At 40.4% G+C, this 16,709-nt stretch overlaps 1 protein-coding gene across 1 annotated transcript; it reads left to right on the top strand.

The window, feature by feature from the left end:
* The first annotated feature begins 855 nt into the window (after window positions 1-855).
* On the top strand, window positions 856-16,052 carry SLC25A46 (solute carrier family 25 member 46). Its single transcript, XM_082497158.1, has 8 exons — window positions 856-1,180; window positions 3,120-3,162; window positions 5,744-5,801; window positions 6,303-6,380; window positions 7,844-7,944; window positions 11,122-11,178; window positions 11,650-11,707; window positions 14,825-16,052. Exons 1-8 carry the CDS (start codon window positions 928-930, stop codon window positions 15,401-15,403), a joined length of 1,227 nt encoding a protein of 408 aa, XP_082353284.1. The 5' UTR covers window positions 856-927; the 3' UTR covers window positions 15,404-16,052.
* Window positions 16,053-16,709: the final 657 nt, after the last annotated feature.

Below are 16,709 nucleotides of genomic sequence, written 5' to 3'. Positions count from 1 at the left end.
GTGTGACTGCAGGACAAAAGTGCTGTTGTTCTATGGGGTTCTGCTCTTCCCACGTCAAACACGGGTGCCGACTCCTCATCCTGGTTACTGGAAAATACCTGAAGCCCTACTGGTGAAATGAAACTGGTATTTAAGGGCAGAAGCAGAAGAAACCATCCCCAAGTACACTGTGAGGAGCTCGATAGGCCCATAATGGTGGGAAAGCACAAAGCGGTGCATGACTCCGGCCACCTGTGCTATACTTAGACGTGAACGGACTAATGCTGGTTTAACCTGGTGTGTAAAAAAGAAGTTAAAGCTGGTGGGTCAGACAGAGACCTAGCTGTGGGAGGCCTTGATGGGCTTCTCCCAGCAGGAGGACCTGAGAGAGTGCCAAACCCACAGGGAAGGTGGTCAGGCCCGCACTGCCTCACGACAGAAACCTCTCTGAGTGGCGAAGGGGGAACACCCACGGTCCCACAGGTGAGCCTGCTCGTTTCTCCAGGGAGAAGGGCTTGGGAGCTGTGCTGGCACGGGGCTTCTCTGCACACGAGGAATGTATCGGGGCTCCCGTTAGCCCCCACAGGAAAGCCAGGGACGCGCAGAACTCCTCACACCCGACGCGGTCCCGCTCGCCCGGGCCGGCCCGCCGGAGCGGCAGGGGGCGCCCTCGCCCGCCCTCCGCCTCCAGCCCCGTGCCACGTCCTTCCCCGCTGACCCCTCCGCCCACCTCCCTCCTCCCCGAGCCGGGCAGGGAGAGGGACGCGATTGGCCCAGCCAACGGCCGGCCCCGCCCTCTCCCCGATCACGTGGCCTCGTCCTCAGCTTCAGCAGGGCGCAGCCCCTCCGCTCCGCGGCCGGAAGTGGCGACCGGGGCGTCTGGGTGCGGGCTCAGCCGCCGTCGGTGTCGGCCTGTGCGCGGTCCCCTCCCTCCCCCCGCCTCCCGCCATGCACCCGCGGCGCCCCGAGGGCTTCGACGGCCTGGGCTACCGCGGGGGCGGCCGGGAGGAGCCTGGCCCTGGCGCCAGGCCCTTCGGCAGCGCCTCGGAGCTAGGCCACTGGGTGACCAGCCCGCCCGACATCCCCGGCAGCCGCAACCTGCACTGGGGGGAGAAGACGCCGCCGTACGGGGCGGGGACCCCCCTGGGGGGCGCCGGCCTCAACGAAGAGCCCAACCTCGGGGCGGGCGGCCCTGGCGCCGGTAAGGGAGGGCGCGGTGGGGGGCAACCGGCTTCTCGCCGTTCCGCCTGTCCCTCGCTTGTCCCCCCGGGCCCCGCCCTCCCCGGGCGGCGCCGCGGCCGCCCGTTAGCGGGTGACCCGCCGAGGCGGGCAAGGGCGAGCTGGCGGCGGCCATGGGCTGCCCCGCGGCCTGGCCGCGCCCCTTCGAGCGCCGCCGGGGTTTGCTGGCGCTGGCCTCCGCCGCGCCGGTCCGGGGAGGCGTTGCAGCCGCGGGCTGGCGATGCTGAAGCGCCGGGGCGGGGGGAAGTCCTTTAGAAGGAAGAGAACGCGGTCCGTCGCCTGTTGCACTCCAGCAGCCGCTTCGCAGTGTAGCACCACGTAGTTAACACCCAAATATGATCGAGAGTGCCAGAACGCACCCTGCGGCTTCTAGTTAAGCAGCCTGCGGTCAGCTGCGCCTTGCCCGTGTAAATGATATCCGGCAGAAATATCCCGTCTTCTGTAAGGGCAAGGAGTACCTTCGGGTCTTACAATGTGTCGGTCCTGATGTATTAGGCTTTGTGTCTTCTGCGTTCATTATTGTCACGTTGGAAAAGTGCAAGGGGTACGGCATGAGCTGCTTTAAGTAAATCCCTGCTCCGTGTATCATAGTGGAGGAGCTGGTAGAATTTGAGGGAGCAACCGTGTTCAAGTCTCTACCAGTAATTGTTGGGAAACTGAACAGAAACCCTCAGAAGTACAGTATTGCAGTATTCTTTGTGAAAGTGAGGTGAATTAAGAAAAACTTGATAAATCTAGGCTACTGAACGGTATCTCCATTAATTAAAAGGGTGTTCTGGTGCTGTTTGTATACACTTGAGTATCAAAAGTTTTATGAAACACTAACTTATTTAAAATCACGTTGGGTTAAAGGGTGAGTCTTTTTTTTTTTTTTAAGCTGTAGTGCATTGTTTTTGTTCAGGTCTTGTGAGTACAACCCTTAGCTGGACTTTCATCCATGCAAGCATTACGTAAACTACTTCTTAAATATTCTCACATACTTGGACTCTACCTTTTTTTTTTGTCTTATCTACACATGGAGGGTATGTTGATTCTGCATATTCAAGGACTGATGAGGAGTTACTGTATACTAAGTCCAGCTTCTGCAAGTGGAGAGAGTCTTACCATTCCTCTTAGGAGGGCTGCCACATCTGTGTGGAGCTCCACTGAAGTTATCGGCACTGCCCATGCTTACAGCCCACCTGCACCCTGTAGATTGTAGGGCTGCACATGAATTTGCAGTTGCCTTTACAGTTCTGTTACTCTTAAAATCTCTTCTGAACGTTCCCAATAAGTAGATGTCTGGTACCAGACAACAGAAAATTGAACCCATTACTCTCGTTGCAATTTTAACAGTTCTTTAGTAACTAGATTTTTGCGAAGCAGTGGAGATAAACAGCTGACTTGAAAATACTCATTGTGTTGATGTTTGTTATGTCATCAACTGCGTTTTGTGTTAATTTTCCCAAAGTTTCTCTCGTTTTACTGTGTGTGTTTTTAAAATTAATTTCACTTCAGATATCTAAATTTATGTTTCAGAATTACTGTAAACTGTTACATATGCTAACTTTTTCAGTGGTTGGTTGGAGTCAGATTCTTTTTTTATGTAGATATTAAAATACTCTGTTTTACCGTTCACTTTGTCTCTTTTTTATGTTTTCCCCTGCAGCTGTTTTAAGACAAAAATAATTTTATTTATAAAAGTATGTACAAACTCAAATGCAGTCCAAAGTGCAAATATTCCTGGGGGAATAATTTTTTATATTCTCTCTTGCTGAGTTGCCATAAATGTTGTGGCTAAGTGCTTGTAATTTTCTGAAGCAAGTACAGTATAAAATTAGTTTTTCAGATCATCTACATGGCATTTTTTCCCGCTTTGTGATTATCGCTGCTGTATAATCTGTTTTCATTTTTTTTTTCAGAGCAGTTGAACAGATTTGCAGGCTTTGGTATTGGCCTTGCAAGGTAAGAGTTGTGTAATAATTTTCAGTGATGATGAAGTAGTAAAGCTGCAGTTGTCTTATCCCTTTGTATGCTTCTGTGGCGTGTTTTTATGCCAGTAGACTTATGCAGTTGAAATGCCTTTAGGAAACTAATACCTGAAATCCATATAGGTTTCTATTCCTTTTAAATGAAGTGTTTCTCAAAATCACTTAATCAGCGGTGAATATAAGAAACAGAAGGCTTTTGCATGGTATGCCCAGGATATGTGTACCCTATCAGAGCAATCTGAAAATAATACCAAAAAGCTGTTTTCACATTTGCCGCTCATTAATATTTTTTGGGTAATGTGTTTCCTAAGAAAGTGAGAATGTCAAGTATATTATAAAAGTATCCAGGAAAAGTAATGTTGATCTAGCCAAGTGGTCCGATAACCATTTTATTCTTTATTATGGTGACACTGGTTATTGATAGTATTTTTGAGAAAGTGATGGACTTTAACATGCTTAGTAACATTTTCTGAGCTTAAATAGTTGAGATCATTATAAGCTTAGGATTTTATGTAGGATGCCTGCTCACCCAATTAGGTTTTTCTTGGTCAACATAGTGATGCAACTTGTGAAAGGGTGGGAGGTGGGGGATTTTTGTCTTGAAAAAGTTAAGACTAAAAGAAGGTTTACTCCTTGTTGACCTGAATGTGAGACTTCTCCGAGAAGACTGTTTTGCTCTTCAGAACATGAGAGTACATGTATCACTTAAGCAGTTGGATCAACATGGGAAGCTATGTCTGTTTTGCTCTTCAGAACATGAGAGTACATGTATCACTTAAGCAGTTGGATCAACATGGGAAGCTATGTCAGTTAAGGTTCTTAAAGGGTGCTGTTACTTAAAGAGGGAGGACCTTTTTCTTGACTACTAGCCTGTCCTGCCACTTACCCCATTCTTACTGCCCTTGACATCCCATCAGAACCTCTTTTAACCAGTTTGAATCACTAAACCAGAAGACAAAATCAATGAAGGAGCTGGATTATTTTTTTCCTGTTTCAGTTAGGTGGATTTACCTTGGAGTTGACTAGCTGTGAAAGCCAGTAGGCACCAGCTAACTGGACCAGAAAGGGAAGGGATATAAAGAAGAACTAGGAATGACCATTTTTGGCAAGTAATGAGTTGCTTAAGTTAGATCATCCCATCTGCCTGCCCCTCTTCTCCCACTGCTTCCCTTACAGTGGCTCAGCTAGGTCATTCAGACCCCTTGATAAGCCTGTTCACATTGTTAAAATAGAGTTGATGGGGGAAGGGGGAAGAGCTAGCCCCCCCCGCCCCCCCCAGGCCTGGAAAAGTTATTAGATTTCTTTCCAACCTTATCAAGCTGAATGAGCTCAGGAGAGTACCAGGAAACGAGTGGAGCCATAGGTCATAAATATGTTGATCTCCTTCAGAAGCAGAGATATGTTAGTGTGGCTCAGTTGTCCTTTTGAACTATATGCTTTGATTTAATCAAGCATGACAGTTTTCCACCTCTTGAGTACCATGGCCACTGGGACTAAAATGAGTGTCTGGGTTTGGGAAAGAGAGCTGATCAACATTGTATCATTGCTGAGAGCAATTCTCCCTGCTTCTGGTTTTGCATTTGTAGCAGATCACTTGTCAGACACACCTGGTTCAAGTCAGAAATCTTCTAGAAAATACCTGATGTTACAGGTTAGTTTTCATGAGGCTGAGTTGGCTGCCAGGTGGGCTTATTAGATAGCAGCTGGAGCACAGGGCAAGTTTAACCTCTTCTGGTAGTAGCAACCTACTAATTAGCTTAATAGTTATGAAACTCCAGGCTCAGTACTTTTCTGTGCCAATTAGTACTTGTTTATCCAGAGTAAAATCCTCGTAAGAGACCTACATCAGATGATCCTGTGGGTTGGTGGTCAGAGCTGCTATTTGAGATGCTTAGACAAAGCCTGGAGGTTTTGCTTTTCTAATCGTATCCCAGGTTTGAACCACATACAGGTAAGTACTCTGATCACTCAGGCACTTTGAGATGAAATGAAAAGTTTCTCTGTGTGGATGTGACCAGGAATCCTACTTTAGAACCGAGAGAACTTTAATATGAAGGTTTGATCGAAATAACATTTCTAGGGGTGGAGGGAGAGTTGGTTTTGGGCAGTAGCATTTTCTGGTGAAAAAAATGTCAGCTGTTAGTACCAATCCTCTGGCCCTCCTAAGGAGAGTCTTGGTTAATAATGCGGTATGTGGGATCAACATAGCACTGGAAATGAATCCTTCCCTAATTCTGGTTCTGACCTTTTTTGTTCCCTAATGTTTTGCAGAGGGAAAGTTTAAGAAATCTGGTACATTGATTTGCCTATAAAAATGCATTCATACTATATGTGTATATATATATGTGGGCTTTTTCATAGTGAACGTATGTGTCAGGTTTTTTGATATTTGTTCCTTTATAGTATTGGCAGACCATCCAAAATGCCTCATTAATTCACTAGATAATGTGTAGCTTTTCCAAATACTGATCTAATGTTGTTAGAGAAAACTAACAAGACTGTTTTACTAAGTTTACGATGGCTTCCCATGCTTTAAATACCCTTTTCTTTTAAAGCCTATTTACAGAAAATGTGTTGGCACATCCTTGCATTGTTCTACGTCGTCAGTGTCAGGTATGTCTGTTATATTACTTCTTCCAGTCAGAGCTCCTGTGTACTGTGATATTTCTGTGTTTTCTTATACAGTAGAGTATAAGGAAGCTTTACAATTCTTAGGGCGACACTGCTCATTAATATGTTTTTATTTGTAGGGTGTAAGTATTCCATTCTGAAATTTAACTACTCTTCAACATTCTTACTCATTTTTGTTTGGGTAGTGGAAAATGAATTACAGTAAGTGTCTCAGAGTCTGTGGAGCAACTTCCATTTACAAGCAGGATGCTTTGTTTCCACTATTTTCTGGTTCATGCTTGCTTTATTCTTAACATTTTCAGCATACAAATACTTAAAAGTTCTGCCCATTTCCCTAAATTTCAGTGTGAGTTTATTCATATTCTAGTCACTTTAGCTGACCTTTACAGAGGTAAATTGCTTATTTTGTAAGTGCTTTTTCATTTAGAATTGTAACATGTGCAAGTTTGTTTATAAAACTGAGATTATTTATATTTTTAACAGGTCAACTATCATGCTCGGAATTATCATCTCACTCCATTTACTATTGTCAATATTATGTATAGCATCAATAAGACACAGGTCAGTATTTGCAGTCAGGCTGTATCTGAGCGGTGAAGGTTACTATAGCATGTGTACATTGACATCTTTAACTTTGTGTAACTGGTGGTTAAAAACATGGCCATTTTAAGGGTTTGTTTTTATGGTTGCAGAAATGTTTCAAGAAGATCATTGTAAATTATTTCAATAATCTTTTTAAGTACAGTATTTCTTGGGGAAGATTTGCAGATGTCAGAAAACAAAAGGTCCCTGAAACAATTTTTTTATTAGGATTCTGAAAATAAGTAGAATCATAGAATCATAGAATCAGTGAGGTTGGAAGGGACCTTTAAGATCATCAAGTCCAACCGTTAACCTACCCTGATAAAAACACCACCACTCCTAAACCATGTCCCTAAGCACCTCATCTACCCTTTTCTTAAACACCTCCAGGGATGGTGAATCCACCACCTCTCTGGGCAGCTTATTCCAATGTTTAATAACCCTTTCAGTGAAAAAATGCTTCCTAATATCCAATCTAAACCTGCCCTGACATAACTTGAACCCGTTTCCTCTTGTCCTATCACTTGTCGCCAGGGAGAAGAGGTCAGCTCCCATCTCTCTAAAACCTCCTTTCAGGTAGTTGTAGAGGGTGATAACGTCTCCCCTCAGCCTCCTCTTCTCCAGGCTAAACAACCCCAGATCCCTCAGTCGTTCCTCATAAGGTTTGTCCTCCAGACCCTTCACCAGCTTTGTAGCCCTTCTCTGGACACGCTCCAACACCTCAATGTCCTTCTTGTAGTGAGGGGCCCAAAACTGAACACAGTACTCGAGGTGAGGCCTCACCAGTGCCGAGTACAGGGGGATGATTACTTCCCTAGTCCGGCTCACCACACTATTCCTGATGCAGGCCAGGATGGTGTTGGCCTTCTTGGCTGCCTGGGCACACTGCTGGCTCATGCTCAGCCGGCTGTCCACCAACACCCCCAGGTCCTTTTCTGCCAGGCAGCTTTTGAGCCACTCCGCCCCCAGTCTGTAGCGCTGCATGGGGTTGTTGTGACCCAAGTAGTCCTTATGTGGGTAAAAGGATCATACAAATTACTACTTCCAAAGATAGTATTGCATGAATTTCCAATTCTGCATGGGAATGGCAATCCTGAAACTCATATCAGAAGACAGTAAGAAAAGACTTTCTGGATTTCTTTCCGATGTGTTTTGAGATCTCATTTTGTCCACAGAAAATGGTGTTAAGTTTATAGTACAGAGTATTAACAGTGAGAAATATGCCTCCAAAATTGTTTACAACTGTTTTAAATTACTGAACAAAAGTTTCTTCAGAGTTGAAAAGTTAGTTGTCTCCTGAATTTGGTCATAGTGAAGTTTAATGGTAGAACTGTAGTCCTTTGTGGTCTGAATTTTCTGAAATTTAATAAAAATTAGTAAGATTAAAAGATTTGAGTTTTGTGTTGCATGAATCAAAATATGTTGCATATTTCAAAACACAGGGTCCAAGAGCTCTCTGGAAAGGAATGGGCAGCACTTTCATTGTTCAAGGCATAACCCTGGGAACAGAAGGCATCATCAGTGAATTTACACCTTTGCCAAGGTATTGCATGCTTTTTTTTTTACTGCTTCTAACCAGTTAATCATCAGTTGTTGACTTATATTCAAAGTGTTAGAAATAGAAGGTTGTTTTTGAAAAAATTTACTTGACTAGAACAGTCAGACATTGAATAGGTGTTTTCAGCACAGTGTGGTTGTCTTTGCCAAGACATTGTAATTAATAAATAACAAGAGACTCTGGGAGGTTTGTAAGTTTTGAATGTCTGTCTACTGGTCTAAGTATATAAATAACGTAGCAAATTGATCTTCAGTAGAACTCCACTGTATTAAAAGAATTCATAAGTTTCTTTTTGTATTTTGGTTTGTATTGTGTAGTACTAGCAAATGCCATGTCTAAAGTAAAAAGTCCTAGTTTCATTAATCTAAATACAGAAAATTCACATGGCTAATGAGCCAGCACTAACATCTTATGGAACATTTTCACTGTCTTTGATAGGTGAGAAAATAGAATGGCCTGTGTTTAATAAATAAGGACACATGGTAAATAAGAGTCTATGTGGCTGTCAGCTTTGTCTTCTCCTTTACCAACAAGTATATGTACATTGTTCGGTACTCTCATAATAAAGGGGTTACAACTAGAAATGAGAGACTTCACTTAAAGAGATATTAACCATTCTATTTCACTGTGTCCATCTTCAGCCATAGTAGTTGAGTAATATTTTATTTTTATTTGTGACTCTGCCTACTTTTTATGCTGAACTATAACTCCAGGATTATGGTAAAACATTGTGATGTCGTTCTGCTTTGAGATACAAGTCTGATAAAGAATTTTGGTCAGAAGGCTTTTTATCCATGTTTTGTTTTATAATGGCCCAGAGCTAACAGTAGGGGCTGACAACTGTAATAATACTTGTTGTCAGTTTTGTTACAGATATTTTAAGAGCAAACAAGTTGTGTGGGAGAGTTTATTATATAAAGTAACTAAAACTATATAACGTAACTAAAAATGGAGGCAGACTGTGAGATAATCAAAAGTTAGGAAGAGATACTTAACAGTTGCAGGGCACACACTGAAGTCAGTAAAATGATAAAGACCTGTCTTGGGTAATATATTAGGGAGGCAGGCAAGTAGTTGCCATGAAGACTAGTTAGGTTTGAATGGACCAGTGGGCTTGAGAACTGTGTTAGCTTTTAGAAGAGACAATTACCTATTTTTCATGTGTGGACAGACACAAAATACTTAAGGGTCATGGAAACTGGCCTAGTTTTAAAGATAAGTAGGGCAGGCAGGCTGAATCAAATACTGTTATGATGCGTGCACACATACTAATAAAAGTAAGTCTTTGCAGGTTCTGGCATTTGTCAAAAGCATTTCATGCTTAAATTGTGTGGAATGTGTATTTAAGCTTTTTGGTCAGCTCTGTCTCATATGTAACTGAATTTCTCAGGCATACACTCTTCTCTGTGTGTGACGTGTTCTTGTTTTTAAATACTGCTGTAGGGGATGCTTAAGTTCATGAGATATGATGCAGTGTTTATATTTTCATAGTTCTGATTTCTGTCCAGTGTGAGCAGGGATTTTCTTGTGGACCAGTTGATCAGTAGCTTGAAAAGTAATCTGGTGCTTCTGCCAAAAGAAGTAATCCTTTCTGCTAGTACCTGCTCGTTCCTTCCTCATTCCTCCCCATCCTTGTGCCAACACAGTACGCAAACAATCACAAAATGAACTAGACTGGTGAAGTGATCTGGCTAAAATGGTTGTCTTGTACATGCACCACTCCACTACTGGATGCTTTCCCTACCTTTTTGATGGTAGCATGCATGTTTGGGCTATCACAAGGGGGTGAAGGTTATTGCTTATAGCAGCAGTGCTGGCAAATCTGATTTAAAAGGTTATTTAACTACATTATCAAACTCCAAAGGACACAAGGAAGTGAGATGTCAATTCCAATTCTATATCATAATATCTTCAAAGAATCCCCCTGTTTTAGGAGAGAGGCCCAGAAATGGGTGTTAACATTTTTGAGGCAAGTTGAATGTGGTTCTGTGCTAGACAAACTCATTCCATAATTGTTCTTCTACTGCAGGAATAGTTATACCTAGTGGGTTGACAGGTTAGGCTTTCACACATTAATTTGGCTGCTTTCATTTTCCACATTTTTTTAATTATTGTGGTTCATTGGATGTGATCCAAGTGTCTGAAATACGTAATGGTAAATAGTCTTCCCTTCCTCTTAGTGACTGATGTGTATTTGAGAAAGTGATACCTACTAGTAACACAGTTCCTCAGAAAGTGTAGAGTTTCCTTTCTTGGATTAGAGTTGTTGTTACTACAGTAGTGGGTGAGTGCAATTCCTAGACAAGAATTGAAGCTGAACACTTCATAGTTTGTTACTAAAAATGCATAGTTTAGCATGTCCAACATTTTAGTCATAAATATATTTATCTCATAGCTAGAGTATTTACCAAGCGTATGGTAAATGTTTGGTATTTGAATGTTATCTTGAGCTAGGTGGGATTACGTTTTCTGTCAAGTGGAGTGCAGTTAACGTTCACTGTTCGTATTTTGAAGTATGTAATTGAAAAATACTACTTTAAGGGGATTTTTTTTTTAAAGTCACCTTTGTGTTAAACGCATGGATTTTGGTTTACCAGTATATGCTAAAGATTGGTCATAAACTGAAAGACTTAAGTCTGTACAGAACTACTATGCATCTTCTAGTTTGACCTCTTGTATTTGATTTGATCTTGTCTAACTGTGTCAGAGTGTGATTTAGGTTTTCAGGAAAGAAACAACTGGGTAAACATAATCTCAAAAAACAGGAAAAGCATAACCAAACCAAAACATAATAAAATATGTTGATAAAGGAAAACTATTGAGATTTTAAAATAATCTAGTATTCCCTGAAAATGGCTTTAAAAGTTAGTACATAGGGATTCAAGATCAATGTGGAATGCTAAAGCCAGTAGCTGTGAGAGCTACAGACACCTTATTAATAATTGAAATTTTTTTTTTTGGTAGAATATCTAACAGGTGTGAATAACTTTGAAGAGTTAAGCATGATTTATCAAATGTGTAGCTGATATCTTTCCACTATGGGAAATCTTGCAATGTAAACTGGTAGTAGAACACCAATATGAAAACTGGATGTTGACACCCATTGAAGAAATGCTGGAGAACGTGTTATCATCCATGTTACAGTAAATATTTTATTTTTAGGGAACTTTCGCATAAATGGAACCTCAAGCAGATAGGTGGACACCTTCTACTTAAAGGGTGAGTATAGCATGTGTCTTATTATCTTATTATCTCATTACCCTATGTCTTATTATCTAAACATTAGTAAAACTACTAAATGTACATTAGTTTAATCTGCAGCTGTGGTTAATTGACAGGGTGCTAATAGTAATGTTCAAAAACCCCAAAATTTGAAAAATCTTGATTGCATACACCACTTTCACAGGTTAGTTCCTCTTACTAGATCCCGGTATCTGTATGGAACCTGAGTAATTTAAATTATTAGATTCTTTTAGTAATTAAATTATGCTATCTGAGACACCTGAATCAGTCCAATCACAGTCACTTCAGACTGAAGTTTATCTCAATTTATTGATGTGCATTTTAATAATTGAGTTTAACTTTGTCAGGCATGACTTGGGTAGATAACTTTATTTGGCTACAATTAAAGTTGATATACACCTGATAGTATTGTCATGACCTTAACCCTTATCTTGTTAATTTCTACAGTTTAACACATGTGATAGCAATGCCTTTTTATTCTGCAAGCCTGATTGAAACTGTACAGGTAACATATATTTACAACATTTGAAAAGGTACTGTTACTCTCTTTATAGATTAGATAATGTGGAGAAGTGAGCCTTTGGCTTTGGATTCAGGTCTATGATGCAGTAGTTGCATTTGTTTTGCTTGAGGTTGTATGACTTATTGACTGAGATAAAAAATATTTACTATGATGTGTATATTGGTTTTGCTATCTTAAGTCTAAATCTAGAATTAGAATGGACATTTAACATAGTTGGAATATATTATCCATGAAATAAGGACAAGTTACATATATATGTTCTAGCAGATAAACTGTAAAGAAGATTTGCTTGTGTTAAGGTTTTAAAACTTGCTAGGCAAGTTGTTGCAGTGACCCTTTCCCCTATAACAACTATAAAGTTTTTCCAGTAATTCAGCTTTGTTCTGCTAAAATACTGAATTCTACTATTTCAGGACTGCTTTCATTCAGTCAGCTTTTTTTAAATTTTCATCTAGTTCTTCCTTAGCCATGAAAATAAATACTGGGACCTGTCACTTAGGATACAGCTTAACTTGTTCTATAATTGTACAGAGTAACCCATAGCACTGTATTGCAGATTGTCTTTCTGTGAGTTGTTGCATCTCTTCCTGGTGAAAGAGACAGGGTTTAGCTATGCAGAAGTGGTCCAGAGTTATTCTTCCAGTTATCTCTATATAGTGAGTTGCTCTTAATTAACATGGTAGTATATTTGTGCAACTAATGCAACTCTCACTGTAAAAAGAGCTCTCATGTGGGGTGTGGTGCAGGATAGTCACTCACGTCATTCAGTCATCAAAATAATTTTCATTCAAAGCGTAGACAAGTTGTAAGTACTGTCAGGACTGGTTTGGACCCAGCTGTTTAACCTACAGTTCAACTGCTGGTGTATGTCTACAAAATGGTGCATTTTCTGTGGAGAAGAGGCAAACAAGGCTGATTTCTACAGTTTCTTAGTTTCAGCATGTACTTTAGACGCAGGTACTCATAAAGGACAGGATTCTGCTCTGTGCAGAGGATCCAAACTTAAAGGAGCCACAAGGTACTAGGAAGGCTCTTCTGTCTGAACTGGTCACGTTGTGGACCAACAGGACAGGGAGATTAAATGTCTATGCATGGGGCCATGTAGATAGACTCCCAACAACAAAGTTGCATTCTCTAAAGTTACTCTCTATTTAAGAAACCCTCTTCCTCTCTTCTGTTGAATTGTTTTGAAAATAGTGTTTGTAAATCCAGCCTGAGTTTATCTCTGAGTTTGTGGAAGCCTTGGGAAGATTTAATTGGTCTCATACGGGCAAGCTGACTGAGGAAACTTAGGTCCTGGGGATTGGCTTTGCCCTGAACATGCCATAATAATGGAACTAGAAACAGTGGTAGAACGCTGTTCATGTTTCTTGAGTTCATAGCAGGCCACAGAATGGAATGTTTTATTCAGGTACCTTACTGCTTGTATTTTTGTCTGAAAGAATGTCTGTGGTGTTGGACATGGGAACATATTTACCAGTAAATTATAAAAGTGAACATGATTTAGAGCCTGTCTGCTGTTTGCAAAATAAGTAATAAAGTTTCTTTGCTAGAAAGCAGCTTAATAGGAAAACAAAAAGCCAAAGCAGCATCTCCCCCAGCCTTTTAGAAAGGTGATTATCTCTGTAAAGTGTTGCTTAGGAAAATAATTCCACTGAGATTTGAGGGTTTTAGGCTTAGTAGGTTCAGCTTTGTGCAACTATTTTACTGAGAAGGCTTATATATGCTGTATGAAATGTATTCTCTGGTTCCTCGAAACATCATCGTGAGCTTTCTTTTTAAAAACACAACAAAGGTGATGATAGAATTTGTGAAGATTTTATTTAAGTTGTATCAGTCACTGCGGGAGGCAGCTTGGCTTATTAGGTTTACGTTATATTCTTGTGCTGCAAGAGGACAATGATCAATAGCAGACTATAAAAGTTAAAGACTGTGTGACTTGTTACTAACAGCTTGATTGTTTTAATTCTGATAAAACATACTGTTCAACAGTATTAGTTTGACACACTTGGACAAGTAAATATATTTCATCAAAATGACTGTAAATGGTAGAAATTTGTAGTTGTCGCGTTACTGTTATTTTCTTTAGTGTTTCAGACCACATGGTGGCGTGTTTGACAAAAACAAGCACGGTTTTGAAATGCAGTGACTATAATGATACCGTGGAGAAGAGGATTCAGTAGGGGCCATGATGCTTAACTTGTACTTAAAGTCTGGAACAACGTTATATTCTCAAGTATTTGAATTAGTTTCTCTTCTGCATGGACTGACGATGAAGTCTTTGCAGGCTGTTAGTCCTTCCCCAGAGTACTGAGGAATGTTATGGTGGTTTATCCTGGCATGAGGTCAGGACAGCCGGCATGGACTCAAGAGACTTGGGCATTGAGGAGAGCTCCCAAATCCTGAGTTTAGGATGTTAGAGATGATAAAACACTGAGTTTGTATAAGCATTAGAAGGGGAAACAATGTCTTTAGCTTAATCGTACAGTCATAGGTGGAGTATAACGAAGTAAATAATTACTAAGTGAATTCTGTATTTTCACTCCATGAACAACATAACTATCTCTTTGATCTTTCTAAGAGGCAGCACAGGTGAAGTGTTCTATTTTAGATGCAGATAATGGGATGGAAGTGTTTGGAGCTGAACCTATAATATTCAAATCAAAAATGATGTACCAACTCAGCTTAGTTACGGAAGTCTCTACTATGCACATTCAAGTTCAAAGACTAGGGTTGTAGTCCTTAAAGAAAAGGACTTTTAAATTAGCTAAATACTTCCTGGCATTTTGCTCCAGAAGTAGGCACTTTCAGTGTGTGACTGTTTTTTGCAGACTGATATTTCAGCAGTAGGCTGAAATAACTGGAATGTATATTAAATAAAGACTCCTTAAGATGGGTTCATTTCTTAAAAGCAAGTTTATTTGAATGCTATCAAGAGTGTTAGACCAAAGAATTTGTATCAGAATAGCTGTGTAGATACGATAGCACGGAAAGCTGTAACTCTCTCATAAACTTCAGTGGTGATAAAGTGTCAAAGTGGATGTCAGCATTGTTATGAAATGGGCAGCACAAGTTGTAACTATTCCTTTGTGCTTGTAGAGTGAAATAATTCGAGATAATCCTGGCATCCTGGACTGCGTGAAAGAAGGAATCGGCAGAGTTGTAGGCATGGGAGTACCCCATAGCAAGCGTCTCCTTCCTCTGATGGTCTTGATGTTTCCAACTGCTCTACATGGAGTTCTTCACTATGTCATCAGTTCCATTGTCCAGAAGCTTGTTTTGTTTGTTCTGAAAAGGGATAATTCCCACAACCTTCCAACTGAGAGCTCCACTTCTGTGCAGAGCATGCTGGATGCATATTTTCCAGAACTTATTGCTAGCTTTGCTGCTAGCCTTTGTGCTGATGTCATGCTTTATCCACTGGAGACAGTTTTACACCGCCTTCATATTCAAGGGACACGCACTATAATTGACAATACAGACCTGGGCTATGAAGTGCTTCCGATCAATACTCAATATGAGGGAATGAGAGACTGCATAAATACTATAAAACGAGAAGAAGGAATGCTGGGTTTTTATAAAGGATTTGGAGCTGTTATAGTACAATATACCTTGCATGTGGCAGTGTTACAGCTTACCAAAATTATTTACTCAACACTGCTTCAAAATGTTTCTTAATCTGTTCAGGTGTCAATACGAAGTTTGAAGAATCCACTCTGTGGATTCTCGTTACACTGTAAAAGAACTTGTTTTAAAAATGGGGATATAGATTCCTAAGTGTAATTAAAGTACTGTTTAAATTTAAAGTTGTAGACACGAATATATAGTGTGCAGTCATACAGAAGGGGATCGAATTTCAAATATGTTTGGAGTGAGGATTTACCTTTCCTCTTATCACTTAGCTGACTTAAGGAATCAATATGAATTCTTAATATCTGCTTTATAAACACCACATCTGGTATTTAATTTGGACTGCTAGTCAGTTCAAAGGAATTTATTTTCATAAGTTGTAAGAACTTGCATGTGGGAGTCTGGGTTTACTGGTCTTTTAAAAATGTTTTCAACTTCACTTGTAATGGAGCTGTGAGCAAATTAGAAGCTGTAAAAGTAACTTAAGTAGACATAAATGTCATAATTTACAGGTACATAGAAGACTTCTTACTTTGCTGCAGTGTGGCAGAAGAAGATGAAGAGGAATCTTCTGCTTTGTACAAAATAACAAAAACATGAGTTTGGGCAAAGTTGCACAGAATGCAAATTTGGCTGTCTTGCAGTTTGTTTGCAAGGCTTACACTAAAGTGTGTGAATAAAGCAAATCAGAAACTAATGTGTGCATGTGTAAGTGCCATTTTTAGTCAAATTTCCACTCATAACTTCAGGGGTTAGTTTTACTCTGCTACTTCATGTAAGAGTAGAATAATCTCACAAATATATGTAGTATCACTGTTGAAAATGTGTAGAAAGTATAAGAAATTGGCTATTTCTAGACTTTCTCTTTTAGATCAGAGAGGTATGTACACAATTACCTACTTACTGTTTAGCACTGATGTCTTTCATTTAAAGTCTCTGCTGGATTAGATATTTTGTGGAGGAGAATTAAGTCTGTTTTTGTGCAAGCGAACTGCTGAAATGTACCATTTTGCCCTCTTCCCCTTGTAAATCAAGACTTTCAGTCTGAAAATGAGTTCTGATCATTCTAAATAACTTAGTCCTTCTTGGTTTCATCAGTAAATATGATGAAATTGGGGGGAGGTGATTTTTCGCAAATAAAACAAGCATGTGGAGAGTCACTTTTAAAGTATATGAGAGGCTGCTGCCTTTTTCACACTTTCATGTGGCAAGTCTGCCTTTGTGCATACTGTAAATTAATGTGCATTTTAGTCATTACTCATTGTATAGTAGTTATCACTTATGGAAAGCAGTCATGGCAAAATAATTAAAAGGTGTTGCTGCTCATAAGTTTTGACTTTAAATCATTTGCAGG

The sequence above is a fragment of the Vanellus vanellus genome (assembly GCF_965231255.1).
Source record: "Vanellus vanellus genome assembly, chromosome: Z".
NCBI classification, from domain to species: Eukaryota; Metazoa; Chordata; class Aves; order Charadriiformes; family Charadriidae; genus Vanellus; species Vanellus vanellus.
Note: the sequence above shows the minus strand (reverse complement) of the source record. Positions and strands in the feature narration are given on the sequence as shown.

What these genes read in the sequence shown, in the direction of transcription:
- SLC25A46 (XM_082497158.1), top strand. Translation starts at nt 928, where the DNA reads ATGCACCCGCGGCGCCCCGAGGGCTTCGACGGCCTGGGCTACCGCGGG. An exon ending in GGCGGGCGGCCCTGGCGCCG is followed by an intron (nt 1,181 to 3,119) that starts GTAAGGGAGGGC and finishes TTTTTTTTTCAG; the next exon opens with AGCAGTTGAACAGATTTGCA. An exon ending in GCCTGATTGAAACTGTACAG is followed by an intron (nt 11,708 to 14,824) that starts GTAACATATATT and finishes TTGTGCTTGTAG; the next exon opens with AGTGAAATAATTCGAGATAA.